This window comes from Lentinus tigrinus (assembly GCF_003813185.1).
Source record: "Lentinus tigrinus ALCF2SS1-7 unplaced genomic scaffold L226scaffold_11, whole genome shotgun sequence".
In the NCBI taxonomy this organism is placed as follows: domain Eukaryota; kingdom Fungi; phylum Basidiomycota; class Agaricomycetes; order Polyporales; family Polyporaceae; genus Lentinus; species Lentinus tigrinus.
In genome coordinates this window covers 169,238-195,661 of record NW_027137920.1, presented here as the reverse complement: position 1 = coordinate 195,661, position 26,424 = coordinate 169,238, and the positions used below count along the sequence as shown (strand labels likewise).

The 26,424-nt window shown below is 57.6% G+C and overlaps 10 protein-coding genes across 10 annotated transcripts; 6 read left to right on the top strand and 4 right to left on the bottom strand.

Annotated features, from left to right (window-relative positions):
* Positions 1–2,545: 2,545 nt before the first annotated feature.
* On the top strand, positions 2,546–3,971 carry L226DRAFT_560216 (ras protein; the record flags this gene model as incomplete). Its single annotated transcript, XM_067683344.1, has 7 exons — positions 2,546–2,554; positions 2,602–2,647; positions 2,701–2,775; positions 2,890–2,971; positions 3,026–3,219; positions 3,309–3,427; positions 3,481–3,971. The coding sequence occupies 7 exons, from the start codon at positions 2,546–2,548 to the stop codon at positions 3,598–3,600; spliced, it is 645 nt and encodes a 214-aa protein (XP_067535654.1). The 3' UTR covers positions 3,601–3,971.
* A 1,091-nt stretch (positions 3,972–5,062) lies between these two features.
* Positions 5,063–6,958, bottom strand: L226DRAFT_570750 (uncharacterized protein; the record flags this gene model as incomplete). Its single annotated transcript, XM_067684468.1, has 1 exon — positions 5,063–6,958. One exon carries the CDS (start codon positions 6,956–6,958, stop codon positions 5,063–5,065), a length of 1,896 nt encoding a protein of 631 aa, XP_067535653.1.
* A 351-nt stretch (positions 6,959–7,309) lies between these two features.
* On the top strand, positions 7,310–8,465 carry L226DRAFT_534658 (complex I intermediate-associated protein CIA30). Its single transcript, XM_067680722.1, has 5 exons — positions 7,310–7,411; positions 7,468–7,769; positions 7,821–8,021; positions 8,076–8,271; positions 8,326–8,465. The coding sequence occupies exons 1-5, from the start codon at positions 7,339–7,341 to the stop codon at positions 8,373–8,375; spliced, it is 822 nt and encodes a 273-aa protein (XP_067535652.1). The 5' UTR covers positions 7,310–7,338; the 3' UTR covers positions 8,376–8,465.
* Positions 8,466–8,732: 267 nt separating this feature from the next.
* L226DRAFT_570748 (uncharacterized protein) lies at positions 8,733–9,413 on the top strand (the record flags this gene model as incomplete). Its single annotated transcript, XM_067684467.1, has 1 exon — positions 8,733–9,413. The coding sequence occupies one exon, from the start codon at positions 8,733–8,735 to the stop codon at positions 9,411–9,413; it is 681 nt and encodes a 226-aa protein (XP_067535651.1).
* Positions 9,414–11,191: 1,778 nt separating this feature from the next.
* On the bottom strand, positions 11,192–11,791 carry L226DRAFT_612740 (uncharacterized protein). Its single transcript, XM_067686419.1, has 4 exons — positions 11,767–11,791; positions 11,627–11,718; positions 11,458–11,539; positions 11,192–11,407 (listed from the first exon to the last, which is right to left on the bottom strand). The coding sequence occupies exons 1-4, from the start codon at positions 11,781–11,783 to the stop codon at positions 11,230–11,232; spliced, it is 369 nt and encodes a 122-aa protein (XP_067535650.1). The 5' UTR covers positions 11,784–11,791; the 3' UTR covers positions 11,192–11,229.
* Positions 11,792–12,259: 468 nt separating this feature from the next.
* On the top strand, positions 12,260–13,732 carry L226DRAFT_486062 (saccharopine dehydrogenase). The gene is made up of 4 exons (XM_067677142.1): positions 12,260–12,440; positions 12,493–12,972; positions 13,032–13,301; positions 13,357–13,732. The coding sequence occupies exons 1-4, from the start codon at positions 12,283–12,285 to the stop codon at positions 13,562–13,564; spliced, it is 1,116 nt and encodes a 371-aa protein (XP_067535649.1). The 5' UTR covers positions 12,260–12,282; the 3' UTR covers positions 13,565–13,732.
* Positions 13,654–15,584, bottom strand: L226DRAFT_534655 (uncharacterized protein). Its single transcript, XM_067680721.1, has 4 exons — positions 15,559–15,584; positions 15,448–15,505; positions 13,867–15,392; positions 13,654–13,803 (listed from the first exon to the last, which is right to left on the bottom strand). Exons 1-4 carry the CDS (start codon positions 15,560–15,562, stop codon positions 13,754–13,756), a joined length of 1,638 nt encoding a protein of 545 aa, XP_067535648.1. The 5' UTR covers positions 15,563–15,584; the 3' UTR covers positions 13,654–13,753.
* Positions 15,585–15,740: 156 nt separating this feature from the next.
* Positions 15,741–16,959, top strand: L226DRAFT_545502 (DnaJ-domain-containing protein; the record flags this gene model as incomplete). Its single annotated transcript, XM_067682351.1, has 5 exons — positions 15,741–15,765; positions 15,813–16,137; positions 16,193–16,425; positions 16,484–16,579; positions 16,640–16,959. 5 exons carry the CDS (start codon positions 15,741–15,743, stop codon positions 16,957–16,959), a joined length of 999 nt encoding a protein of 332 aa, XP_067535647.1.
* Positions 16,960–17,169: 210 nt separating this feature from the next.
* On the bottom strand, positions 17,170–20,969 carry L226DRAFT_486060 (uncharacterized protein). Its single transcript, XM_067677141.1, has 6 exons — positions 20,677–20,969; positions 19,993–20,580; positions 19,125–19,775; positions 18,460–19,054; positions 17,697–18,406; positions 17,170–17,632 (listed from the first exon to the last, which is right to left on the bottom strand). Exons 1-6 carry the CDS (start codon positions 20,938–20,940, stop codon positions 17,585–17,587), a joined length of 2,856 nt encoding a protein of 951 aa, XP_067535646.1. The 5' UTR covers positions 20,941–20,969; the 3' UTR covers positions 17,170–17,584.
* A 1,946-nt stretch (positions 20,970–22,915) lies between these two features.
* On the top strand, positions 22,916–24,684 carry L226DRAFT_462639 (oxalate transporter; the record flags this gene model as incomplete). Its single annotated transcript, XM_067675734.1, has 3 exons — positions 22,916–23,208; positions 23,266–23,394; positions 23,901–24,684. 3 exons carry the CDS (start codon positions 22,916–22,918, stop codon positions 24,682–24,684), a joined length of 1,206 nt encoding a protein of 401 aa, XP_067535645.1.
* Positions 24,685–26,424: the final 1,740 nt, after the last annotated feature.

Below are 26,424 nucleotides of genomic sequence, written 5' to 3'. Positions count from 1 at the left end.
GTGATAGCTGGACTGTGCGTTATGGACGTGGAAGGGCCGCCCCCCCGCGCAAAGATTGGTGCTACATCCGACCTGTAGTCGACCGATTACTCGCTGCTGCACGCTCGTTTCTATTTAATCTTATGTATTCCTAGCCTCTGCATCTGGAAGCTTGCATGAAACTAGTGTGTGTGACCGTATACGTTATTGCACCCGGGAATGATGACGGTGAGCGAGTTGAAGCTCGGAACGCTGGGAGATGTGGTGAAGCTCTGGTGGGGGCGTCGGAGCATCATCTAGGGTTGTACATACGTACAGTAATGCTGGGCTGGCGGACATGACCAACTGTGAGGGGGGTAGGGTATATATACTGATGACTACGGGGATCTGTCGAGTGCAATCAACTCCATGACATCGACATGTGGAACAATACAGATGCACCCGACCAGGTTGGCTACGCTCTGGAAACGTAGTCGACGTTGGATGGCGCGTCATGGCTTTACAACTCGGTGATGCTGGCAGCTTGAATGCTTGCCAGTGTTCCGATTCTCCGCCGGGACGCTATGGACGGCGGCAGCTGCTGCCACTACTGTGGCAGGCTGTATGTCAATAATCGCTCACGAGAGCACTGCTGTGAAGGAAGTTTCAAGTCAGACCAAGCACTGGATATTCGGAGGATGATCATGGGATATTGGGACGGACTCATAAGAGATATCGTACCCAGTATCTTGACTTCTCGAGAATGTACGACAGGACCCCCAGATCTGTCTCGTACGAAGCGATGCAGAGAGATACGGACCACGCTAAGTCCCAAACACTGACCCAGAAGAGCAGCAAAGCTCGCCATGAAAGGCATCCGTCGAGAACTCGCTGGAGGGTATCGCCGCGAGTAGGACCTTGATGTTCTCGGACCGTCATGGGATGACAGAACCCTAACAAGCTTTAATGAGACGGGCCTGAACTTAACCTAGTTGCGGGTGCGCGGTGCCTAATCATGCACATGAGCGTTCGGACTCTCGTGATCGCTGTAGTAGCCACTCATCTAGTCGTTCGATGTGCCTCATGCACACTTTCAACTCGGGCGCGACCAGTAATTACACGATCGGGGGGAACCGTCGCACGCTGCCGCACGATGCAGCCTGCTACATGGGTGGGAACCCAGAGATGGATCAACTTCGCGTCTTGGCGCTACTAGGAGATCGCAGCTGTCCAAGAAGCAGCCAAGAAGCCGCATTGACGACATCTCGAGAGGTCGGGAAGTATAAACATGATCCTGAGTGGGACCGTGCGTGCAATTCGCCTTTTGCGGCACAGCTGCAGGGAAAGATGAGCCATGCCGGCATCTGGGGTGGGATTATCAGCAATGCCAGGAAAACGGATGGTTGTGAGGATCTAGGGACCTTCCAGCTTCTTCGCATCCTGTTCTGTTCTCCGGGCCGTGGTCGCTGCGTTCGAGTCGAGGTCGATGTGCTAGAAGGGAGACTGAGTCCTACCGTCTACGGGCATGTCGGTGACAGCCACAGGAACGTCAGTCACGGTAGTATTGTCAGAGGCGGTTTGCGCTGCACATGCACTTGTAATTAGGTTCTAGTGAGCTGCAAGTTTGGCTTGTTAGGCAGCTTGCAACTAGTCGAGGCTCGCACTGCAACGCGGCGGCCGACCGATGAAATCTACGTTCAGAGATGTCAAGATATCGTTGCTGGTTTGTCAAGGTTAATTAAGGCGGCGCCGTGTGCATTGGATGGGCGGCATGTCATTGAGCGCAGCTCCCGATACGAGACAGCGGTCCCGGGACGTCATGGAGGGAGAGCTAAACCATTCCCGGGCGGTGATCTGCATGGTGGTGGACGTCAGGCCTGATCGCACAAAGGACTCTATGCCGGGTGTGTAAGTCGGAGTCGTTGCAGGGGCGACAAGGAGAGTGATCGACGTGCGTCATGTACCGGACTCGCCGGGTAGCCGGGCCATGACCTATGTATTCTCGACGGACAGGAACCAATACCAAGGAGAAGGTAAATCAGTGTCCCAAGGAGGAGAATCATGGAGGCTGCGATCCGAGGAAACCGTGCTGAATCGCGTTGCCGTAACACGTCTGAGATGTGTAGCACGGGATCTGGGGAGCACATGTCAAATGGGTGCTGATACTGATGCTGGAGATGCACGGTGTACAGCCCGGAGGTGTCCTCGTCAACGGAATACAGGTGCGGCTGCCATGGAACGACAGAAGAAGCTGTCGTACTCCCGTTCACAGCACGAGCGTGGGCACCACGTTGCGATGCAGACAGCATCCGAGGACAGGGTGGGGAAGAAACAGGCCCGGGAGTGGAGGAAGGTGGACATGTCGAGCATCAGGATGGCACAAGGTTGGCATCATGAGCAGCGTTCCATAGTACGGGGGCAATGAGGGCGTCTACGGAGACGCCAGGGCGGATGTTGTGGGTTATTTGTAGGCCGCGGTATGTTCCCTGGAGGGCGCCTCCGCGTCTCGTTCCTCGTCCTCCTTTGACGGATCACCTCCTCCCCTTATATTCCCCCCTTCGCCCGCTTTCTTGCTTACACCCCAGCCATGTCCAGGGTACGTCGCGCGCGTTACCCGCGTTGTCTCCGCTCACCTCCGCCCAGTCTCAGTTCCTCCGCGAGTACAAGCTCGTCGTCGTCGGCGGTGGTGGTACGTCGCACGGGTCTCCTCCCGCGGCCCTGTCATAATCCTGTCATTTACAGGTGTCGGCAAGTCTGCGCTCACTATCCAGTTTATTCAAAGCCACTTCGTCGACGAATACGATCCTACTATCGAGGGTGAGCACATCTTCTCCCGATTATCCCTGCCAGTGCCCCCAGCCGACGTGCGAATGCGGCTCATCCCGTCCCTTGTGTCCTCTCCTTCGCGACCTGCTCACGTCTTGTTTGTAGACTCGTACCGGAAACAATGCGTCATTGACGACGAGGTCGCTCTCCTCGATGTCCTGGACACTGCTGGTCAAGAAGAATACGGGTACGTCCACACACGCCCTTCCCCTCCCTCGCCTCCTCACCTCCCTTCCACCAGTGCTATGCGCGAGCAGTACATGCGCACGGGCGAAGGTTTCCTCCTGGTCTACTCCATCACTTCGCGCAACTCCTTCGAGGAAATCAGCACCTTCCATCAACAAATCCTCCGCGTAAAGGACCAGGACTCCTTCCCAGTTATCGTCGTGGCCAACAAGAGCGACTTGGAGTACGAACGGCAGGTGGGAATGAACGGTACGTCTTTGCCTCCCCTGCCCCCAAACCAATCCTTTGCCGCGCCATGTGCATCGCTCGCTTACGTTAGGCGCTCGGTACCATTTCAGAGGGCCGTGATCTTGCAAAGCACTTCGGCTGCAAGTTCATTGAAACCTCAGCCAAGCAGCGCATCAACGTCGATGAGGCATTTAGCCAGCTCGTCCGTGAGATCCGCAAGTACAACAAGGTGCGTACATCTTGCGTATTCTTGGCAGAATCTCGTACTTACACAGTTAGTAGGAGCAGCAGACTGGTCGCCCGGGTGTGCAGCCCAACGCGCCAAGCGCTCCTGGTGTATATGGCGCTGGGCACACGGCGGACGAGGGTGCGGGCGGATGCTGTGGATGTGTCGTTGTATGATTTCTCGCTCATCCCCACACACACGTCCCGTTTCTTCCTTGGTTTGGGTCTTCCTGCGTTACCTTGCCTTCACTCGCCCTGCCGCCACCGTCTGCCGCTGTCTCCTCTGTCGTCTCCTCGCATACACACAAATCTCCACCCCGGATTCTCATCTCATCGATCTGCTTTCCTGTTCTATGTACATGCCTGTCTTCCTGTTTTCCAGAGTCTCGATTGTCTCTCTCGCATCCATACATCAGATTATATCTCTCCCTTGTGTCTAGTTCTAGCTTGTCTCCCCCTCCCGGCGCGTGTGCCCGTTTGTTTCGCGGCTCCCGCAGGTAAATCGTACTGTCCCTACCGTCGCGCTATCCGTCCGTATGTCGTGCTGCTCGCCTTGGATTACACACAAGGCGTACTACAGTCGGATCAGCATTATAGAAGAGACCCGGCACATGCCGTGATTATGAGCCCAGCACAAGTTGCGTTGGGAGTCTTGGGATGCCCAGTGCGTGCTACTGCGCCGCGTACCGTTTGTCCGGGACCCTGTGGCGTTCAGTACACGATCGAGTCGGCTAAATGAATGCCGGTACGTCTGGTGGAGCGACTGTATATATCGGGACCACAAGGAAGACTCCGCCGCGGCCAGTACCTGCCAGTGCATGGACATGGTTACTGCAGCTGCAGCACCAATTGTGCCGAAGTGTGTGGTCAGGTCATCAGATTTCTGCACACGGTTGGTTCGCGATGACCTCGGCATGTAATAACTACTAGTAGCCAGTCGCACTGTCAACCAACATGATTGTGAAGGTCACTACTGTTCATGCGCACGATAAGTACCTTCGATCTGGATTCTGGACTCTGTTGCTGCCCGCCCGGCTGCCGACGGCGACAGTTAAGAGAGTACCTCTTCGGACATTCGGACTCGGAATGACCTTCCGGCGGCACCCCCAGGATCACCGCGCGGCTACGGGCCTGCGGCATCGAAACCTCCAAGTTGTTCCTGTCCCTATCCCAGTCGAGGGCCAGAGGGGCTGTAGGTTTGTCCGCGACCTTGAAGGGAGCTCTCGAGCTCTCTGTGCGGCTCTGGAATGCATATGAGCTTATAACGAGCTGGCCTCAACTCTCTCGAGCGTGCGTGCCCACGGTTCACGCGCACGCTCCGAAGAATGAGAGTGACATTAAGAACTGTGGCCGCACTAGCGGTTGAAAGGTGAAGCTTTGAAGCCCCTGCAGGTAGGTATCGTGCGGTTTAGAGGGAATCAACTCTTCGGAGGCGTAGTATTTCTCCCGATCGTTATAATCTACCGACCATGTACCGTGACAGTAAACATCGGAAGCCCGTGAACCACCAGTTTGCAGACGTGACATGTCGTGAGCACGGGGCTCGTGTCCGTATGCTCGTCAGTCTGAGTCTCATCGATATCAGCACCGGCCTGAACCTCTACGTTCGAACACCTGCACAATGTCCGCATCCCTCATACTACCCATGCATGAACACCACCTTCCTTCCGCCCACAAGCCCAACCCCGGTCTGGGGCCGCCCCTTGACTGGCTTCATGCCCCTCCCCTTTCCGCTCGGCGTCGGCGTCGCCTGCATCGAGGGAGCAGGGGCAGGAGGGAGCGGGATCGCAGGCGGGGCGCCATACGCCTGGGCAACGTCCCAATCGGAGCCCTCGTAGTCGATATCCATGTCCGAGCCCGCTGGGGACGCTGCTCTGTCGCAGTCCACGCTCGTCCTGAAGCCAGAGCCGGAGGCCGCACTCACGACCTTCACGTTCGGCCCAGGGAGCGCCGCGTCCGCCAAGCAGCTGTAGTTGTTCTGCTCTGGTGTCATGAGCAGCACAGACACAGACCCGCCCGAGGCGGTCGACGTCGAGGACTGCGGGGACGCCGGGGAGTAGTACTCCTCCTCGGACTCTTCGACGATCGGGGACGGCGGTCCGTCGTGCGCGCCGCGGTCGATGCTGGGAGTGGAGTATCGGCTCTCGCAGGTCGTGTACGACTCGGCGGTGAGGCTCGCCGCGCCCTCGCTAATGCGGCTCGTCCGGGTGTGCACGCTGGCGGCTGCGCTCTCCGTCGTCGCCGTGCTGAACCTGGCCATGATGTCGCTCCCGCTCGCCGTTGACGCGCGGGTCGCCCGCGAGGTTCCTGAGTCTCGAGGGGAACGCAGGTTGGTGGAGGTCGACGATTCTTCCGAGGTGATGTGCTTGTCCGAGGAGAACACGTTTGAGGAGAGGATATGGGTGACGTCCTCGAACCCGCTATCTTCGTTCGTGTCGTAGTGGATGTCCGCCGTGCTTCCCATGCCAGTTCCAGACACTCCGCCCCTGACCCCGTTGAGAGAGTCTGGGGGGCAGGTGCTGCACGACAGTGTGTGCGCGTGCATATTGCGCGGGAGAGGGGGCACAACGATGGGGCCATTTGCGACCGGGGGCTGTCCTGGAATGAGGGAGCCGCCTTTCTCGCTCAATGCAGAAGGTGAGAGTTTCGCCAGACCACGGAGACCTTCCTCGACCGTACGTTCTGCGGAGGCTGGTCCGCGTTGACGCCGTCTGTTGTGACAGCAAGGGAAGACGCCGCACCGGAAGCAGAGGATACCGCCTCCGAGGGCTCCGAGCATACCCAGAATCAACAAGGCGGCAAGGACTGCAGATTTGCGTGCGCGCTGAGAACCTTCGGAGGCCGAGGAGTGGACGTCCGGGTTGGGGTCGTCGAGGTCGTGCGGGGTTGGAAGAGCATGCAAGGCCGTCGTCGAGAGCACCGAGACTGAGTGTGTGTGACTAGAGATCGCCAGAGTAGCACTCGAACCCATCGAGGTAGAGACCTGCAGATCAGAAGATGGAGACGTCGTCGCCGGCGTCTCAGAGATCGTGGTCGAGGCAGTTGGACTTGCAGACAAAGGACTTGTGTATGAGGCTGAGGAACTCGATGATAACGTCGTGAGGGCAAGAGTGTGAGCTTGAAGCTGGAGCGAACTGCTGAAATGGGCAGCGATGCTGGAGTGAACCTTGGCGCGGTACTTCGCAGAGCGATGCGATGATCCATCGAGTGATGACTTTGTCTGTGCTGGAGAAACCTCAGCCACAATAGGAGCCGGCGTGACAGCAGGGTTAAATCCCGCAGCAACGGAACTAGCACTCGGCATGATGATAGTAGCGAGCCCAGTGACCGAAGCGGGGGCAGCAGAAGCATCGCGCATTTGAGGAGGGTTGATATCCTTAAAGGCATGCCCCGTGTTCGTACCAAGCGACGGACTTGATGGCGGTGAGAGGGGATCCAAAGACGACGGTGGGGAAGCCGCGACATCGCCAAGGGTGGGGGAGGCACAGGAGAGAACGAGAAGAGAGAAGCCAAGGATAGACTGGTTGTGCAACATCCTGAGAGATGGGATTGCCGTGCGGGCGTGGAGAGTAGAATGTGTGAGTACAGTGAACGTCGTGGTTCGAGTCCAAGGAGCACGAACCGACATACACCGGCACAAACCTCGCTTCCGAAGAGGCTGGCTGGGGCATGTCTCGCAGGCCACTGAGGACGCTCTGCTCGCCCGCCACGTCCGCAACATTCATAGCTGACCATATCTGCATGCACGTACATCGTTGCGATACTTGGCGGACAGATTCTTGCAAATAATGATCATGGTGAGCACGGTTGCGGTTAGTGCTAGGACTCGGAAGCGCCCATTGTGCGCGATGACGTTGAGTAGCGCGTCGGCAGCGCTGCCTGTCTCCGGACCACCATCTCCAGTTCATCTGCGCCATGTCTCGTCTCGGTGCTCTCGGCTCATACCTCAACAGGAGCAGCAAGCTTCTTCGCGACAATGCCTCTCGCAGTACGCAAACGTTTTGCATCACCGGGACGCCCCGTTGAGGTACGGTCTTCACCCAGTTTTGCGCATGGAGGGTGCCGAAGAGCCTTCGCGTGTACCCAAAACGCTCTTCACCTTCAACAGCCACGAAGACATCCAACAATTTGCAACAGGCTGCGATGCGGATGTCGGAGGCACTTCTACTGTCAACTTTGCCCTGGACGAGTCAACCGCCAAACCCGCGAGCTCGGAGAAGCCACCGTCACCCCACCAAGTCATCGTGAACAGACCGACAGGCAAGTTTTGGGGCGAGATGAACCTTGCGGTGCGTCAAGGGCTCGAGGGTCAAATACGAGGGGGTTACGCGGGCTTCCGGAGCAAGGTGCGACCACTATCCTTTAACCGCGACTTCCTATATGGACATGGCCTGCAGCCCCGGACTACGCTATTTGGAGAAATTACAGAAGATGTTTCGAATCACGAATATCTTGCACTCCGTGTTCGCGCCTTAGGACATCCGCGCACACGCAACTCGTACTTCGTCAACTTGCAAACGGATGGCCCCATTACGACGGACTTGTGGCAACACCGTCTGTTCTTCCGCAGAGACGACGGCGGTTGGGAGGATGTCTTTGTGAGTGCATACATGCATGTGAACTTCTGACACCTTGGCTGAGTATATGCGCAGATTCCATTCAAGGACTTCGTACTGACCAATGCAGGAGAGCTTGTACCGCACCAGGTACAGATGTATCGGGAACGCGTACGGACCATCGGTGTCTCTCTGTTAGGCGGAAATAGTGGCGTTGAGGGTCCATATGAGCTCGGGATTGACTCTATCAGTGCAGTCAATGTCGAAGATGTCACGGATGTTGCGGCCCTCGGTATGTGCAACGCTTCTCTTGTAGTGGCTTCTCTCATGTCCTTGCATGCGTCAGAGAAAGTACCCACCGATGGTACTCAATGGGAACGGCCTCCGGTTCTGTAGTCGCCTCAAAAATTGGCGCTCGTCGTTCGAGCTTGCATGTCTACAGTACGATTCATCTATATCATCTCCTTCCTCGCCTCCTTGGCACGGTTCTGCAACGTCTCCGCCTCGCCTCGCGGTATGTAGATCAATATGGATTGCTGAAGACAGCATCCGTCCCCACTTCTTCCATTTGCGGCAATGCCGAGGCTGACATCGAGGGCTGGCAAGCTCAAGCCGGTCTCGATGCCAATCCCATCTGGAATATTAACCGTCCCCCGCGCCCGTCATCCTCCAGAATCGCGCTTTCCTTCATACCCCCACTGCCCACTGCACACCTCAGTTCTGCCACGCTCTTGCATTACTCTTGCTTCTGAGATGACTTCTGCTACTTTCTGCAAGATCGTCCTTCATGTCGCTGGCGACGTTCCCGCGTCTCCTGTGCTGGGCAGTGGATTTGGGGTTGTGTCTCCGGACGTTCCTTTCTATCCTCGTCTTGGGGTCGTTCCGTTTTCGCCGCTGATTTCTGCCTCGCCATCCATGTCGGACGGGCTTTGTGACCTCGCGCGCGCTCCCCCGGGTCCGTCGTCTTGCGCCTTTCCTCCGATGAGCAGTCTGCCGCCGAACGTATTCCTGCAACCTCCTGGGGGGTCTCAGTTCCGAGGACTGCGTTCGCTCGGGCCTCGGGAGTGGTACCAGGGACGGCGTCTCCGTCCCGCGTACATACGCTCTCCCGGGGAGACTTCAGACAAGTTCATCCTGATCGCGGCACGGTTTGTAGACTCGCCGTACGCGGTGCGGCGGTACAGCAAACCGCCCCCTGAGCTTCCTGAGACGTGCTGGGGCTACCGCCCGGTGATCACGTCGCCTAGTCAGAGGCGGTCGTGGATAGATCTTGTTGAGAGCCCAGCGCGGTACGATGATCCGCGTATGGTGCCTCTCTTGGAGTGCGCGGCGGCATGGGCGATGGTGTTCGTGATGGTGCCTGTAGAGTGGCAGCCGTTCATGGTGACGGTTGCGTCGACCTTCTTTGCTATTTGCGTCATCTCCTTCCTCTAGGCTGTGTTGTGTTTCTTTTGGGTTGGACTTTTCGCGCGCGTGTTGGTGCTTCGTCTCGGTCTCGTGGTTACGGACTCGTTTCCTTGGGTTGACATTGGACATTTGGGCTTCGGGTTCTTCTTTCTCTCCGAGTCTCAAGGTTCCGGGTTGCCATTGGACATTTCACATTTCATTCGGTTTCTTCTCTCTCGGGTTCTGGGTTGCCAGTGGACAATTTTCTCGGTTTCTCTCTTCTGTTTTGGGTCTTGGGTTGGTGGTCATTGGGCTCTGTCTTTCGTATTTGGGTTTTAGGGTCTCCGGGTTGCCATTGGACATTCGTCTCTTCCTTTCTTCTTTTGGGTTTCAGGCTTCGGGTTTCCAGGGGTTGTCGGTCTCGGTTTCTTCTCTTGATTTGGGGTTTGGGGTTTGGGTTACCATTGGACATTTCCGTCTCGTTTTCTCTGGGTTTTATGTCTGGGGTTCTCCGGGGTCTTGGTTTCTTTTTTTTCATTTGGGTCTACGGGGCATTCGGGTTGGGTTTCTCTTGGGTTCGGGGTCATCGGTTCCTTGCGTTCTTTTCTTCTGGGTCTTTCCTTGGGTTGACATTGGACAGTCTCTTCTTTGGGTTCTGGGTCGGGTTCGCTCTGGATTCTTTCTCTGTCTTGGATTTGCTTTCGTGTTTCGGTCTTTTGGTTGGGCTTCTTCGTTCTGTGGATGTGCGGTTGCGTCGGGGGTCGGTTGCCGGGGATCTTATTGTTGATGGAGGCGCGTGCTGTGGGAGCGGTGGCGGGTGGGTGGCCGGGATGTCCGGAGGAGGGGAAGGACGTCTCGGTAGCCAGCCGGCAAGGTGTATGGACTCGGTGGGGGCGCGGTCGAGTGTGGCTCCTCTTCCGCAAACCTGTCTAGCTCTGTGCGCCGAGCCGGTGCGGGGGGAGGCCTTCGGGCTTTCCCCCGCGTCTTTTATCTTACAGATGAGTGTTATCCCAGTTCTTTCACGAGATATGCACACTAACGAGTTCTACGCAGATGAACCTCCTTCGCTGATGGGAGGGGGCAGCGGTCAAGCCCTCTCCCGAGATCATGTAGCTTACCCCATGTTCCCCCGAGTACGCGCTTTACACCAGTTCATAATGAGTAAGCAACATCTTCTTAATACATTGGCATTATTCGTACATGCAGTCTTCCGAGATGCGGTTGTTCATGATCTGCGGTAGACGGGAGGAGTCGTCTCGTGGGAAGGGTGGCACTGGTCAGCCGGGGGTTGAACCGATACGAGTAGCTCAGTTGCAGGATGCCCAAGACAACACTGGGTATACCCCAAAGCTCGAGGCTCTGCCGAGATGGACAGTATCAGCAATGTGTCTCCCAAGAATGTGAGCACTGCGTGCAAGTGCCATTGCCACGCCACAAGGTGAGGACTGTGGTGACTCGGACGGTGTTAACGGTGAGGACAGTGGTGCAGTGAGGACAGCGAGGGCAATGACGACGGCAAGGATGGTCACAGTGAAGACGGAGGGGATGGTGAAGACAGTGAGGTTGGTGATGAGGGTAGAAGTCGTATGCAACCCCATATCGTGCCATTTGCTGAACCGGCTCCAAGAAGGCATCCTCCGTTCCTGATACAATGTCACAGACCAGAAAAAGGGTATGTCAGGCTACTCCGCCAACTTGCCACGCATGTAGTAATCACCCTGACCGCCGATGATACTGCGGGATATAACCATAGCCGGCTTGTCATATTACCGGCACAAGAACGTACTGCGTTGTCTTTCGGATCCACTGTACATAAGGCGATTGGTCAGTGGGAGACGATCCTCTCGGACCTCAGACGGATGACCTAGTTGTCAGGCACCATATACCACACTGGATCATCTGTTTCACCAACAACGTCCTTAACCTTCTTCATCATATCCTCGTCTGTCGAACGGTCGATGTCGCGCTGTCTATAGTTGTCTGTGATGTAGACCAGCACGTCATCGCGGCCCCAGATGAAGAATTCAGGCCTCGCAGTCGGCCTGAAAGACAAGGTGAGCAAACATGAAAACACGAACCACCGAAGACATACCACTCCTCACCGCACTCCTTCATCCACTCTGTAAGAAGGTTACTCTTGCGGAAGGCGGACGAGATAGATGACCATTTGCGGTCTGGATCCAGCCTCGCAACCAACGAATATTGGTCGGCCTACCATCCGAGATAATAGCAAGGAGTGATGCGGTTGTTCACGATCGTACGGTAGACGGGAGGAGTCGTCTCGTAGGGAAGGGTGGCAGGGAAGGGTTTCCCCTTCACGCACTCCTCCGGGGTAGCGTAAGGGTGAAACCGACTAAAAAGATGTTCATAACAGTATGTGCAAGCGATGTGACTTACATACCTGGAGGCAGTGGCCATGTTGGAAGGCGAGACCGCTTGGTGGTTTGAGCACAACCTTGAAAAGCGCGGCCAAGCAACATCACAGCCGCCCAGGTCCCCCGCTCACCTCGATTCTGACACTACTCCTCCCGTCCAGAATCCAATCATGTGCCTGCCGCGTCCTCATGGTGGAGGGAAGCTCAACATCCTGGACAATTCAAACAAGTTGATAAACCCTGACAAGTCTCTATGGAAATGGAAGACGGTCCAGGACTACTTCCAAGACAGTTGAAGTAGATAGTGATGTCTCTGCTATACTGTGAGTTCATTCACTTTGAAATGTATTCTCCACCCACAACAACAAGGTAAGCGTGGACCTGACCCAATACCAGGTACGTCGAAGAAGTAGTGTTGGAATCAACGCGAGTCAGACTACCCGAGGCAGTGACTCTTCAGCGTCTATCCAGGGTTATGTATGGGTCAACGAACTGGGATACAGAAAACCTCACCTCATACCCGCCCATCTCAATACCCTGTCATGTCGGCAAAGAAGCTCTGGCTGCGTTGCGAAAAGAAGCAGTTCGAACGGCGCACCGCCATCACGCCAACCACCGCCAAGAAGCTCATCAACGCTGGGTTCGAGCTCTTCGTCGAGCGTGACGACCAAAGGATATTCAAGGACGAAGAATACGAGGCGTGAGTGACATTTTGAGATGATCTCCCGGCTCATGCTGACACATGGGGATAGTGTAGGATGCCAGCTGGTGGAGAACAACTCCTGGCCCAGCGCCCCGGCAGACACCCCCATCATAGGCCTGAAGGAGTTCCCCGCCTCTGATGACTTCCCCCTCTCCCATGCGCACATGCAATTCGCCCATGCCTACAAGCAGCAGGCCGGATGGTCCAAGGCCCTCACGCGCTTCTACAAGGGCGGCGGCACCTTGTACGACATTGAGTTCCTCACGGACGACCAGGGCCGGCGCGTCGCAGCCTTTGGGTACCATGCGGGCTTTGCTGGAGCTGCTGTGGGTGCGCTCGCGTTTGCTTCTGAGAAAGGGGGTAGCATCTTGGGTGAGCTGGCGCCGTATGAGGATGAAAAGGCGATGGTGGAGGCGGTCCGGAAGGCGCTTGGAGGGAGTGGGAAGGGCCTGAGGGTCATCGTCATCGGGGCTCTCGGTCGGTGCGGACGGGGAGCCGTAGACCTCTTCCGTGGGATCGGCGTTGACGAGTACGCTTTCACTTCATCTGGTCGGCTTGACGAAGACTTACGGACATCGGCACGTACAGAGACGACATCTTGAAGTGGGACATGGCCGAAACCGCCAAGGGTGGTCCCTTCCAGGAGATCCTGGACGCCGACATCTTCGTCAACTGTATATACCTCAGCTCGCCCGTCCCGCCGTTCATCACGAAGGAGCAGATTGCTGCGGCGGGACAGGGCAGAAGGTTGCGTGTGGCCGCCGACGTCAGTTGCGATACGACAAACCCGCACAACCCCTTACCCATCTACTCGATCAACACGACCTTCGCGAAGCCGACAGTTCCGGTCGAAGTGGGGTGAGCATCTTGGCATGACATCCTGATATGAAGGAGGGCTGACGTATGCGTGCAGCGAGGGTAACCCCCCACTGGCCATGGTGTCCATCGATCAACTGCCTTCTCTGCTTCCAAGGGATGCGTCGGAGCAGTTCAGCGCGAACCTGCTTCCTTCGCTTCTCGAGCTTCCTAATCGCAAGAACGCGCGCGTGTGGGTCGAGGCCGAGAATCTGTTCCACGCCAAGCTAGCGGAGGCAGTGAAGGCCGAGGGTCTGTCAGAGTAAGTAGATGTCTTGTACATGGGACGAATGGCGTGATAGTTTGCCCTGTTCTTGTACGAGTGCAACGCGACTCCGGACTGTGACACATTCCTGGATTGTGAGCGACAAATTTCCATCCATATATTCCCAAAGGTTCTGCGAACAAGATAGCCGTCTATGAATAAATAGAGCATTAGTGAGGAAACTATGATATCAATATTCCAAAGTGATCGGCCCTCCGATAGTCTCCATGAGAGCGATAGCTATGACAGACAAGGTAAGCCGGCTTTCGGCCAAAATCACGAATGAACTCGTTGCAGACTCACCATCTATGTTAGTGATTGTCTCTAGACTAGAGTTGAGTAAATAGCGCCGCACACGCTCTCCCTCGCCAGCGGATACAGTGACGGGCTTTCGGGCACCATTATCCTCGACAACGCGGTACCATTTGTACTCCGCGTAGGCACAGTCGTACCCATCCTCGAACCACTCGTACTCGGAGGTCCCGCGCTTCGCCGCCCACGCGACGTACCGAAGGCTGGGCATGATCTGCGGAAGGCGGTCGGGCAGCTCCGCTAGAGCCAAGACGTCCTCGTCGGCCCACTTGGCGTTGTCGGCACCCGGGGCAGGAGGCTGGGGCAGGATCAGACGGATGCAGACGAGAGAGTAACCGCGTAGACTCTCGATAAACCTCCCCACCCAGCCTGCTTGTGGAGTCCGGTTCCAGGTGTGACAATGCACATCTAAGAATCGGAGCCTGGGCGCGGTGTCCTTCAGCTGCTCCCAGTACCGCAGCCACAGAGAGGTGTCGACAAATGCGTGCAGCGAAAGCCCGACGGGAGATGTAGCTCCAATCGTGCGGAGGAAGGATTGCAAGTCCCGGGGGTATCGGCGGAGGTGTAGCATATGCACCTGCTGGGTGGGCGAGTCCTGCATGCGGAGCTCCGTAGCCGAGAGGCGCCGCAGAGGCTTTCCAATCGGCCGCTCGAGCTGGAAGCTATTGATGTGCTGCTCGAACACCGTGAGGTTCGGGAACAGGGCGGCAACGTCGACGAGCTGGGTAAGCCAGTGAATCGAGAGGCTGTGAACGTATGGTAGGGGTATAGGGTCCGGGCGCGGCTCTAGGGGCACCGTGAACGGCCGACAATTGATAGCGCTCACGTCCAAGTCGAGGACATGAAGCTGTTTGATGGACGAAACAGCGGCGAGCGCATCGTGCATGAAGTCGAGGACCTGTCTGGCTTCGGACTGTCCGGCGGTGTGCACAGTTGATACCCGGAGATGGCGGGGCCGGCTGCGGAGGGTCTGGAAGACAGTGAGAGAGTCTGGATCAACCTGACACAGCTCGAGCGTTCCCAGCCTGGACATGCTGGCAACGGCGGGACCAACGCGAGAGTCGTGCCGGGCCAGAGGAGCATAGTGCTCGAGTAGAAGATGTGTCAGACCTTGCGAGGCCTCGAGTATGTCGCCGACTAGAGGCGCGAGCGAGTACTCGTATGTCGTCTCTGGGAAAGCCCAGTTGGGATCGTCTTGCCATGGCCGGTCGATGAACGTGCTCCCCATGATGGAGAGGCTGCGCAAAAAAACTGCAGGCTTGGGCTGACCCTCTAGCAGGTACTTGTGAATGCGACGCAGGTCGAAGGCCGTGCGACAGACGAGACGCGACGCGACACGGTGAATCGCGAAGTCGTGGACGCGTCGCGTCGTGAGAGAGAGGCTCAGCGCATCGCGGCCGCGCAGATACGAGACAATCTCGTGAAGCACGTCTCCGTTCAGAGAGCTGAGCGATGGGTACTTGAGTGGCTGGTTAAGCTGCAGCCTGCTCAGACGACGTGGGCGAGCGTAAATGAGGCTGCAACGTGCATGTTGTGGGTGACACGTGTACGGAATATGAGCTCAGCACGCACCCGTCGCCCGAAGCCGCGACCGAAGCCCTCCTCGTGTATGTCGCATGTTGTTCGGTGCCTGCTTGTGCTCGTGGTCGATGGCAAGGTTCGCGGAGAACGGAGGGGACTTACTCATGTGGGTGATCACGCCGACGGACATGGTGGAAGACAGGAATCTAATCTGATAAGATGCCAGCCAGCTGCAGCCATGCCATCGGGCGCCCGATACGCGGCAGCGTCCAGAAAGCGCCCAAGATCTACAGGGCAAACCCAATAATCACATGGGCGCAACGCGCTGGTTGCGCTCAACAACCATGTTCTCCTATGTTTTCGGCTCAGGTGTGTCCTCCACAGCTCGCAAAACATACAAGCTGATCCCCGCGCAGCCAGCACATACTTTTACCCACCCATCGAGGAGGACGAAGACCTTTTCGACGACGACTTCATTCCTCCGAACACTCGACACATATCGTGGGTCTCAGACGCCACAGATACAGCCGACTCTTCCCCTCCTTCCCCCTCTCCTGCCGCGGGTCCATCCAAGCCTAGAGAGCGTCCACCAAGCGTACACGCTAAGACCAGGGCAGTAATAAACGACATTCTCGCCCAGGACGACTGCTATGCTGTGCTCGGCATCTCTCGATCGTCTCAAATAGACAAGCTCACCCTCAGACGCGCCTACCTTGCCCGGAGCAGAGCATGCCATCCAGAGTGAGTGTTTCGCCACACCATGACCATTCAACCTGTCTCAGGGAGCGCGCTGCAGTAAATTCCCCGACAACCCTGAAGCCACCCGCGCATTCCAAAAAGTCTCGGTCGCATATGATATCCTGAGCAAGCCCTCTTCCAAGCGAATGTATGACTCCAGGTCAACACAGGCACCCTTTGACTTCTTCGCATCGAGGTCGTTCCAGGCCGAGGAGACGTTCCGAGGGGTGGTCATCGGGGTTATCAATGACATGCTCGACGGCGACCTGGAGATGGTCCGCACGCTACTCTGTGAGTTCTGACAGAACTTTACGCCGCGTCTTCGCAGTCCTGAGTGACAACTCCTCAGTCGCCGTTAACAACATGAACCCTTCTCTGCAACTCGGTGAAGAGGGAATTAACTCGGTTCTCATGACAATCGAAGCTATCCGCACCCGTGCGCTCAGTATGTCCCTATCCACTTCGCTTCCCCAATGTACCGCCCGCTAACCTGTCTCGGATGTAGCATGTCGAACATGTTTATTCGCTCTTCACCACCAAGTTTCCCGTCTGCTCGAAGTCCAGCGCGCCTTCCGGCAGCTGTCCTACTTTGACCTTCGTCAGCGCTCCTACCTCTCAATTCAGCTCGCCCGTCTCGCCATCAGTATGCCAATTGCACTCGAAGAAGCCCTCCGGCAGCAGCGCATGGAGGACGAAGCTGAATCCGAGGCCTCCGACAACGAGGAGAGCAAGGACCAGACGCAGCTTCTCAACCGACGCGTTTATACACTGCTCCGGGGAGTCGTCTCCGTGCTAGAGCGAATGGAGGGCCTCGTGAAGAAATGACCAGCCTCGCTCCGCATTTGATTCATCATAGACGTTAATTCGTCTTGCATCTACCTTCGTTCGCGCGTTTACCCTACTTTATTGCCTTCTGCTTTGCCTACTACTTTCGGGTAATCTGACCGTCTCGTTTGGATATTTCACGCTCACAATGACATAGACATCACTATCCTACCATCCTTCCCACTCCCTCGCCACCCCACCTCATTCATCCCTGCATACCGCCACATAGAGCGCCCTACCCGGGCATGTACGTTGACATTCGAGAAGCACTCAGCAGACCCAGACTCATTGTGAGAAGGGCATATACATGTATTTCCACCATCGTAAGCACAGGAAAGAGGACAGAGATGTCGCACAGCAGCCAGAGGCCATTACGCCGGGGAGGCAGTTCGCATACGGCAATATCGGGAAATTGAGAAATCAACCACACTATAGTACCTAGAATACAGCTCGAAGAGAGAGATGACGAACGGCATCGAACAGCAGAAAAGGCTAAAGGGGCATAGCATAGCAACAAACAGAGCTGGAGACAGGAGGCAGAGAGGAGGAGAGGGAGCAATAAAGACCTAAAACATACAGGTTGATGATACAATGTACGATCAGTGCGGAAACCGGGAAGTGATTTTCACGCCTGCGGCTGGGGACCGAAATGTGGCGCAGGAGGCCTTTGCGCCTACGAAACCAGAGACGGGAGTTAATATACGGCGCGTCAATCACTGCACGAAACAAGGACTCACCCCGTTCCACTGCTGCTGCATTTGCATCGTGTTCACCGTCGGAGACACCGCCGTGTCCTTCTCTTCGAGCACGTACTGGTCGCTCGGCTGGTACCCGCTGTAGCCCATGTTCGCCATCTGCCCGTTCGTAGTCCCGTTCTCCGGGAAGAACGGGTAGAAGTAGTACTGCGGCAGCTCTGGCATCTTCGGCGGCTGCCCGTTCTCGCTCGGGCTCCCGCTCTTCACCTGCACCGGACCGGGACCGTACGGGGACGGCGCGCCCCCGCCCCCGCCGCCGTACTGCGCGGGGCCCATCTTGGGCGTCGTCGGGGACTGGCCGGGGCCCCCAACCGCGGAACCTTGCTTGGGCCCAGGGCCGAAGATGCTCTCGGTGGCCCAGTCTTGCTCGGAGAGGAGGACGGGCGCACCGGTGGGCGCGACCTGGTGCAAGTTGACGTCGAGGACCTTCTCGGCAAGCTTGGCGATGAGCGGGTGCCCGCCGTTGAGGTCTTTGCGCTCCCAGCGCCAGCGGAAGGAGGGAAGCATGTCGAGCGCCATCCAGACGTCTTCGAGTGCGACTTGGTGCGGGATGCGTTCGCACTTGGACATGTGTCCGTACAAGATGACCATGGCGGCGATGTGCAAGGGGATCGGGGAGACGAAGAAAGCGATGTCCGGGAAACGGATGAGGTGGTTGTGCACAACGATGATGTTGTGCGAGGTGACGATCGCTGCCGGACAGCCAATTAACCGACGGTCTGACATGGTGCTGAAAAGGACTTACCATCGACAAGTGCACGGTGCCGCTGTGAGTATTCGAGCTCCTTCGAACTGAACAAGGCCCGCAGAAGCAGTACCTTCGTGATACCGATTTTGAGCAGAGTCAGACCCTCGTCCTCCGTGATGTCTGCGACAAGCTTCGTGCGCTTCTCGTTGTCCCACTGCTCTGTGCCACTGAAGAACCACTTGTAGTGGTCCGGCAGCTGCTGCCTGAACACAACCATGCTCCTGATGATTCTGTTCGCATGACGCATGATCGAATCCGCTGTCTGCCTCGTCGGCGCGTATAGCGAGTTGATAATATCCGCCTGGATCTCCGCAATGGGCGCGCTCAGCACGAAGTGCTCGGAGATGTCGGATCCCTTGCCGCGTGTGGGCCGAGGGGTGTTAGAGTCAGAGGGCGCGATCGCAAGCGGGCGTCCGAGCAGGATGGACGTGCCGCGGTCGTGCAGCAGGACGATACCCCATAGTCGGATGCGGAGCTGGCACTCGTCTGGGGAGAAAACGTTATCTTGCGAGGTTGGATCGTGGTGCAAGCCGAGCTCGATGGCAAGCCGCACGAGGCTTCCGACCAAACGCCAGAGCGCACGTCCTTGTCTCTATTGGGAGGTCAGCCGACGCCACCCTATTGCCTGTTGACGCCCCGCAAGGGTCAGGGGGAACACTCACCTCGGTGTACAGGTACCAATGCAGGAGAATCAGCGCCTGGAGACTGGACACCGTGACCCTCAGATCGGGCTTGACAGAGAGCGCCAGCTGGAAGAACTCCTCGTGTTCAGGCCAGTCCGGCGGCATGAGCGCCTTCATACTTCCTCCGACGGAGGCTGCAGACTGCCCGCTGTTCTCGAGTTTGCTCACGCGGTGGTTGAGCTCGCTGAGCGTCCCAAGCGCGAGCACGAGGTACGTGCTGCAGACGAAGCCGGGATCGTGTGGGACCGCTTCGCCGTTGTAGAGCTTCTCGAGCGTGCTCTCAAACTCGCCACGCAGGAGGACCGGGCGGTGGAAGTTGAGCCGGGTGAAGTATGCTTCCAAGATGATGTGGACCGTCTCCCGAGACTTGGGCAGCCAGATTGCCACGTTACCGACCGTGACAGGCAGAGCCGGGCTGCCGCCCGGGGACGGGGCTCCCGACACGCTGTTCCGGCGCATTGATACGGAGACCCATTTTGAAGCGTCGCGCGGTAGTGAGGGCTCGCTGAGGTCGCGATCGCGTCCAGAGGTGAGGCCGCTCGAGCCGACAGCCAAATCCTCCTTGTCCGTGGGCGGAATGGTCACGTCGTTCATGATAGCGCTGGCCACACCGAAAGTCTTCGCAAGTGCCTACGAGAAGAAGCGGGTCAGTTCCATGCTCCGTAAACGCGTGTCCATCCCGTTCGACCCCCTGACATGCGTCTGGCGCTGTCGATGTGTGCTGCAGGGACAGGTCCTGCTGATGCGCAACAAAGTGGAAAGACATTCATAGCTTGGCTGGCGGTAAACCCACCGCTGGCGCACGCGAGATGGCATGGTGGAGAAGGGGCTGGATGTGAGAACTCACCTGCGTGTTCGACATGTCATGAGAATGCGGGTCTTGGCCACGGATTTCGTGCGGCGAGGATGGGCGCGGGGGAGGTACGCCAGGAGGAGGAGGACCAAGAGGACTGTGGAACGGCGGAACCATACGAGGATCGTAGCCAGGCGGAGGCGGTCCGTGCATCATATGAGGGGGTGGAGGAGGACCATACGGCGGATAGTGCATAGGCATCGGTCCGTGATACCCAGGAGGCATCATAGGCTGGCCCGGTGGTGGTACAGGATACGGGTAGCCCCTGGGCGGCGACTGACCGCGGAGAGGGAAACCACGGCTTGGGCCCGACTGCGGCGAGTTGGGCGAAAACTGGAAGGCAGCGGAAACGGCAGGGTCGCTATTGTCGACTTCGATGCCCTCACGAGCACAGATGGCGTCGAGGTCGTTGAGGTCGAAGAGGGGGTTCTGTCGCTTGAGGAGGGCCTCGCATTGCATGAGTTGGCGCTCGATGCGCTCTGTGTGTCCGCGGGGGGTGAGGGTCTGGCGGTGGCGGTCTTCCTGCTGGCATGGGGTGCCTGCGGTCGCACAGGCGGTGCAGCGGGGATGCTTGGAGTCGCACTGGGGGAGGGCAGGAGAGGCAAAGTCGCCCGGATGTTAGCGGACTCGCGAGGCCAGACGGGGGATTTGCCGTCGGGCGACACCGACGGGACTTGCCTTAATTTTCTTGCTCCTGCATCGTGCGCACGCTTCATGCGACCGTCTCAGACGTCGCGGCTCCGCCGGATGGGGCGCGTCCTCGCCATTCTCGCCCACTTTCCTGCGCTTCCTGGATCCCTGCTGCGACACGGGGGTCGTCGGCGGGGGCTGTTGTGGCTGCGGGGTCGGCGGGGGCTGCTGATTGGGATCGATCTGCAGCGCGGTCTGGAGGGACGAGTGCGCCAGGTTCAGGTCGGCGTGAGGGGGCAGCAGGTGCGTCATGGTCGAGGATGATGGCCGTCGCGGACGACGAGGCGAAGATTATCAACGATGTTGTCAGCGCCCGCTCTCCTTGTGAGACTCAGACGCGCCTTCCAGCGTCTCACATGCCCGCTATAGCCTCCGCGGCGATTCTCCCGCCCCCTCGCCGTGCCCTCCCGCTCTGCTCGTCGCGTTCGACCCACAGCCAGGCATGCCTTGTCTGTGCACATCTCTTGGAGGTATCGGGATCGATACCGTTGTTTTCTGGGTGAGTGCACCACCTCCTCTGACCATAGCAACTTGCTTGCTTTGTCCTCCAGAGCGCCCGTGCCGACCTCTGGTACCGCCGTTTATCATATCTGGCGACATGTAGCGCTTCTTATCATCGTTTATGTGCCCACAAGGGCACTGTGCTTTCTTTTCTTTCCACACCGATGTCAGCTGGCTGCTCTCCCGACCCCGTCGGTCATCGCCTCATGACTGTGCACTTGTTGCCGTGCTCACTGCTCGAATCGCGCAACCGCCATCCCTGAGCATAGAAGGCAGTATAAAGGCTCCCTTAAGGTGACTTCGCTCGCTCGCGCATCCTGCAATATGACAGTTCTGGTGCGTTCAGCCGTGACATGTCTTCCGTTGCCCGTCTCTCAATCGAATGGAATCTGGCAGGCTCAGATCTACGCTGTCTACGATCTTGGACCCCATTTTCGCCGGCTACTACGACGGTACTAGTATCCGGTGTCCTCCAGCGGTCTCGGCCACCTGAGCGCGAGAAGTGGCTGTTGTTTTGTGTGCTCACTTCCGCGGAACTCGACCAGGTGCTCGCGAAGGACCAAGGAAGCCGGCTCTGCGGTGCGGTTCCAGCGGCTTTCGACACCGCAGTGCTTCGATTGTTCGAGCGGCGGCGTGTACCTGCTACCATGGCAAGATAGGCAGGTACATGCACCGAATGTCTGTGTAGAGATGGGGCGCATGGGTGTCGCTTCGGCCGTTAGCTCTGGGCCGGCTCTTACTCCGGGGCAAACGCAGTAGAGGCGTCAGGAGAAAATGGTGTAGGTCCACCGCACGCACGAGGTTGTAAGTGCTCCAGACACGTTTGATAGCTGCGGTGGACAGCAACCGATGCTTCCGGGGTGCGTGCGCCCGGTTTCCAGAACGGACTATGGGAACCCTGACCAGCTCATCGGCTGTTGTCTGTATAGACTAGTAGTGATTAGTGCCGTGCTCCTGCAATTTTCTTGTATGTATCAAGCTCACCGGCTGTGTGGACGACCAGTGTTCGTCAAGTCCACTGTCATGGAGTACTGGCTGAAGGTCGTTCATTATGGTTCAGTAGCAAATGGCTACTAAGCGCAGGGCTTAACCACATTCTCGGCTTTTTGCCGTAGCCTACCGACGAATAACCTCCTGTATTTATTCACACGTGGCATGTCGCAGATATCTGACAGGGAACCAAGGGCGCGACAGTGCACTGGGCGAACATGCAATAATCATGACCCTGCACCGGCCAGTGATCAGTACATCCGGGATGGATATTGTAAACGCGGACTAATGCTCTTTGCCATGTATATACGGCACATGTAGGCCTGATACTCATAATGGATGGTGAGCTGCCTGAGAGGTTGCGAGCGACAGCATGCAGCTGAAGACGTCGAAGCCACTGGACCGACAGGATCATGTGGGAGTCGGTGTAAGTACATGACGAGGTTGGGCGGCCGACATGATGCGATGGGCGAAGTGATATGTTTTGTCAAGAAGGAAAGATGGCGCCACGTCGTTGTCTCACCACTCGAGCTCGTTGTGCAGGGCGGACGAGGTCGGAATGGGCTTGCAAGTCGGGCTTCGGACGGGAGAAGACGGTGACGTCGGTGCTCATAAGACGCATGACCCTCGTCGGCCGGCAGAAATTCCCACGCACCCGTATTAGCGCGGCTACAGCCACTTACTGGACAGTTCTCCTCTCGCCTCCCGCCGCACCATCGCTCGCTCCCGCCCCTCGATGCAGTCGTCCTCAACAGATCCCCGCGCACCATTTGCAGACTTCAACATCACAATCCCCGACGACAGGTCTGCATACTCCATGGCCACCGTCTACGATGCCCCCTCGCCCACCTCCCGCACCTCCCTCCTTTCCTCCGCTCGCTCCGACGGCAGCTACGGCGCTGTGGTACCCTCCCAGCCCTCCACCAAGAAGCTCATATGGAATGCGACCCTCAAGATGGCCGCCATTTTTACCGTCAGCACGGTCCTTCTCGGAGGCACCCTTTGGCTCGCTCTGCCGACGCTTGAGGAGTAAGTCTCCACCGTTGCCAAAAGCGGCCGCGGTCGTCTTCTGACACCTCTTTCCAGGCAGGATAGGCCAATGCTCAAGATTCCGAAGAGCTTTGTCGAGCTTCAGGCTCTCAACACACTGCTCAAGAAGTACCGGGACATCTACCCTTACCGGATCGTCATCTGCTATGTGATCACCTACTTCTTGTGAGTACTGTTTTTCTTGTTCTTGGTCCCTTCGGAGTGGACGTCTCCTCGTCTCCTCGTTCTCTCGTCTCCTACTGCAATCACCGCCCTCGCCCTCTCTTTGCCGAGGGGACTGCTGAGTCAGTCCCACCCCTCCGAACATATGGTACGATAGAGCGCCTGAGGGTGGGAAGACACGCCGCATCAGCAGCATCGTGGTACGCTCGAAGAGCGGTCGCGCTCAATGCTGCCGCTGTAGCATTGATACCGACTTCTCGCAGTCAACAATAGCAATTAGACGCATATGCGGGTGGTATCGCACCTACTCGTACCCCTGTAAAGGGAAATGCAGGAGGAGTGTCTTAATGGGGATGGTGGCTGAAGCTCGAGCTTCTGGCTCGGTGTCCCTGCGCAACTTAACAGTCTCCGGTGTCTCTGGTATCCGATGCGGTGGGGACGACTGATGCATGAGCGAAGAGACGCATTCGAGCTGGTTGGTCCATAATGCTGACCATGTTCTCTTACAGCCTGCAAGCATTTTCGCTACCGGGTTCAATGTACCTCTCCATCCTCGGTGGAGCCGTCTGGGGCGTTCCCCGAGCACTACCGCTCGCATGCGCTTGCGTCGCGACCGGCGCAACCTTGTGCTATCTCATCAGTGCCGCGCTGGGTCCTGCTCTTCTGACTATGCCGAAGTGGAAAGCGAAGCTCGACGTTTGGTCAGACAAGCTGCGCGCACACAAGGACGATATCATCTCCTTCCTCATCGTCCTCCGCATCGCGCCATTACCCCCACACTGGGTCGTCAATGTGATCTGTCCGCATGTTGGCATTGGCATCGTCCCCTTCTGGATCAGTACTTTCTTGGGTATCTTCGGCGTCACCGTCATCCACACCACGATCGGCGGCAGCCTCGACGATATGACGTCCGCCGACGACTTCCACCTTATCTCATGGAAGAACTTCCTTGGCCTCTCCGCAGTCGTCGTGGGCGTCATGATCCCAGTCGGGCTGCGCTACTACTTCAAGCGCGAGATCGCCACGGTTGCGGACGTTGAAGCAGAAGCAGAAGCAGCCGAGGCCGAAGAGGAGGCAGAGGACCGGATACTTGCAGAGGGACCCCGCGTTGACCTGGGCAAAGGCAAGGCGCCACCACTCATCATCATCTCCGACGACGAGAGCGATCTGCTCTCGGAGACGGACAGTGACGAGGATGTTATCCTCGAGGCTGGTCCTGCGCTCATCATCAAGCACGACCACGATCCCGTAGCGCCTCGGCCAGACGAGCGGAGAGACGACTTTCTTCTTTGATCTTGCGTAATCGCATGAGTGCTTAGCTCCCTCGTTACGACTTCCAGCCTTCCAGGCCACGACACGTCTTCCGTCCTAATTGCATTGTAGACTCCTACTCCCACTCCCAACCTCCATCATCCGTCCCCGTGTATTGTATGCTGAACAGGCCTGGGCGTACCCTTCCGTCGTCCCCCTCCTCCCCATACTCTCCCGACGTCATCCACTTGCGTGTGTCCGTAGAAGCTAAGTTAATGATTGTGGCTGGATCATCTTACCATTGTCATTCCTTTTGGCCTGTGGCTCTCCCTTCTTCCTCCCTCCTCGTTCCGTTCCCCGCCCTCCGTCTACCGCCCCCACGAACAATCCTCTCCCCCCTTTCCTCCGACTCCTGGGCGGTACTCGAGGATGCGTCGGACATGCACGTTCTGTGCTCCCCCGTTCTTTGGCCCCTTGGCACCTGCGTCCGCGCAGTGTATATACCGTGACATACTTACATACGTGTACAACTAGGTAATAATTGCGTTCGTCGTCGGGAACAGTCTGTACAAATATGCCATCCTTCTGTGCTCCACCTTCCGTCTGCTTGCCCCTGTGCTTTCTCCTGGGATTGTGCTAAAGCCGCGGATTTCGCTGTGCGACTTGACTGACCGCTGTTTGTTAAGTAGGCCACATGGGTTCGACGGAGCGGAAGAGGCGAACGCGCGGGCCGACCTCGGATCTCGGACCTGGGCCCTGTAGGAGTAGTGGGGGCAACCTCGCGGGGAACCTCCGCACACCACACGTACGGAGGCGGGGGCAATAAACCACGCGCTGGTGTAAGTCGCAGCACTTTTGTATGTGGCTCCAGCTCGTTGGTAACTGCGCTCACATGGACATGTAGATCTCGCAGACAAACCTGCAGATTTCGTAGAGGACCGCCGCGTTGTGCGCAGACGACGCTCAGTGACCAGTCTGGTCCGAGAAGCGTTACGCGCGACTGCAGCATGGTCACTGGTGTGTGCCATAACTCATGTGGCTCCAGCTCGTTGGTAACTGCGCTCACATGGACATGTAGATCTCGCAGACAAACCTGCAGATTTCGTGGAGGACCGCCGCGTTGTGCGCAGACGACGCTCAGTGACCAGTCTGGTCCGAGAAGCGTTACGCGCGACTGCAGCATGGTCACTGGTGTGTGCCATAACTCTGGTTGCGCTGAGTCTGAGCAGAGCCTGGAGCACCCCGCAGTCGCTTCCCGTCTGGCCCGAACGCGGGTTTGCGTCCGACCCATGCGCACGGCGCGGTTGAGTCAGTTCGTGAGCGTGAGCGCAGGTGTGCAGAGTTCACACATACATGACGGCGAACTTGTTCTGGCCAGCTCTGCTCCACAGTCGGCACTGCGCTGTGGACACAACTAGTAGTTGACGCGTATCATGGTACCATGGCCACGGTACCATGGTACTCCTACTAGGACTCGAGAGCTTCGCCTGGCACGCTCGCCGCGGCTTCCAGGCTGCGAGCTCAGCGCTCAGCGTCCGGGACCCTCCACAACAGCCAGTGCCCGCCGGGCGGCTGGACGTAAAGGGGCCGCTTCGAGCCCGAGAATCGATGCGTGATGCTTCGTATGCTGAGCCGCGCGGGAAGTTGGAACGGGGTGCCTGGGGCGGTCTGTGTCCACTGTCAACAGTGGGAGTTTGTACGTGAGGGTGGACCGCTGCACCCGTTGTGTTCCGGGTCGAGACGTGCTGAGCTGGGGTCGAGAGCGGTGGGTCCTTGGAGTTG

Excerpts from the sequence above, each read along its gene's own strand:
- L226DRAFT_534658 (XM_067680722.1), top strand. The coding sequence starts at position 7,339 with ATGTCTCGTCTCGGTGCTCTCGGCTCATACCTCAACAGGAGCAGCAAG. Across the intron at positions 7,770-7,820 it reads ACGCGGGCTTCCGGAGCAAG|CCCCGGACTACGCTATTTGG; the intron begins GTGCGACCACTA and ends CATGGCCTGCAG. Across the intron at positions 8,272-8,325 it reads CACGGATGTTGCGGCCCTCG|AGAAAGTACCCACCGATGGT; the intron begins GTATGTGCAACG and ends TGCATGCGTCAG.
- L226DRAFT_612740 (XM_067686419.1), bottom strand. Across the intron at positions 11,540-11,626 it reads GACGACTCCTCCCGTCTACC|ACCGCAAATGGTCATCTATC; the intron begins GTACGATCGTGA and ends GGCTGGATCCAG. Across the intron at positions 11,408-11,457 it reads AAGGAGTGCGGTGAGGAGTG|GCCGACTGCGAGGCCTGAAT; the intron begins GTATGTCTTCGG and ends CTTGTCTTTCAG.
- L226DRAFT_486062 (XM_067677142.1), top strand. The coding sequence starts at position 12,283 with ATGTCGGCAAAGAAGCTCTGGCTGCGTTGCGAAAAGAAGCAGTTCGAA. Across the intron at positions 12,441-12,492 it reads AAGGACGAAGAATACGAGGC|TGTAGGATGCCAGCTGGTGG; the intron begins GTGAGTGACATT and ends ACATGGGGATAG. Across the intron at positions 13,302-13,356 it reads ACAGTTCCGGTCGAAGTGGG|CGAGGGTAACCCCCCACTGG; the intron begins GTGAGCATCTTG and ends GTATGCGTGCAG.
- L226DRAFT_534655 (XM_067680721.1), bottom strand. Across the intron at positions 15,393-15,447 it reads GTCGCGGCTTCGGGCGACGG|CCTCATTTACGCTCGCCCAC; the intron begins GTGCGTGCTGAG and ends TGCACGTTGCAG. Across the intron at positions 13,804-13,866 it reads GACAATCACTAACATAGATG|CTATCGCTCTCATGGAGACT; the intron begins GTGAGTCTGCAA and ends TGTCTGTCATAG.
- L226DRAFT_486060 (XM_067677141.1), bottom strand. The coding sequence starts at position 20,940 with ATGACGCACCTGCTGCCCCCTCACGCCGACCTGAACCTGGCGCACTCG. Across the intron at positions 20,581-20,676 it reads GCAGGAGCAAGAAAATTAAG|TGCGACTCCAAGCATCCCCG; the intron begins GCAAGTCCCGTC and ends GCCCTCCCCCAG. Across the intron at positions 19,776-19,992 it reads ATGACATGTCGAACACGCAG|GCACTTGCGAAGACTTTCGG; the intron begins GTGAGTTCTCAC and ends TTCTTCTCGTAG.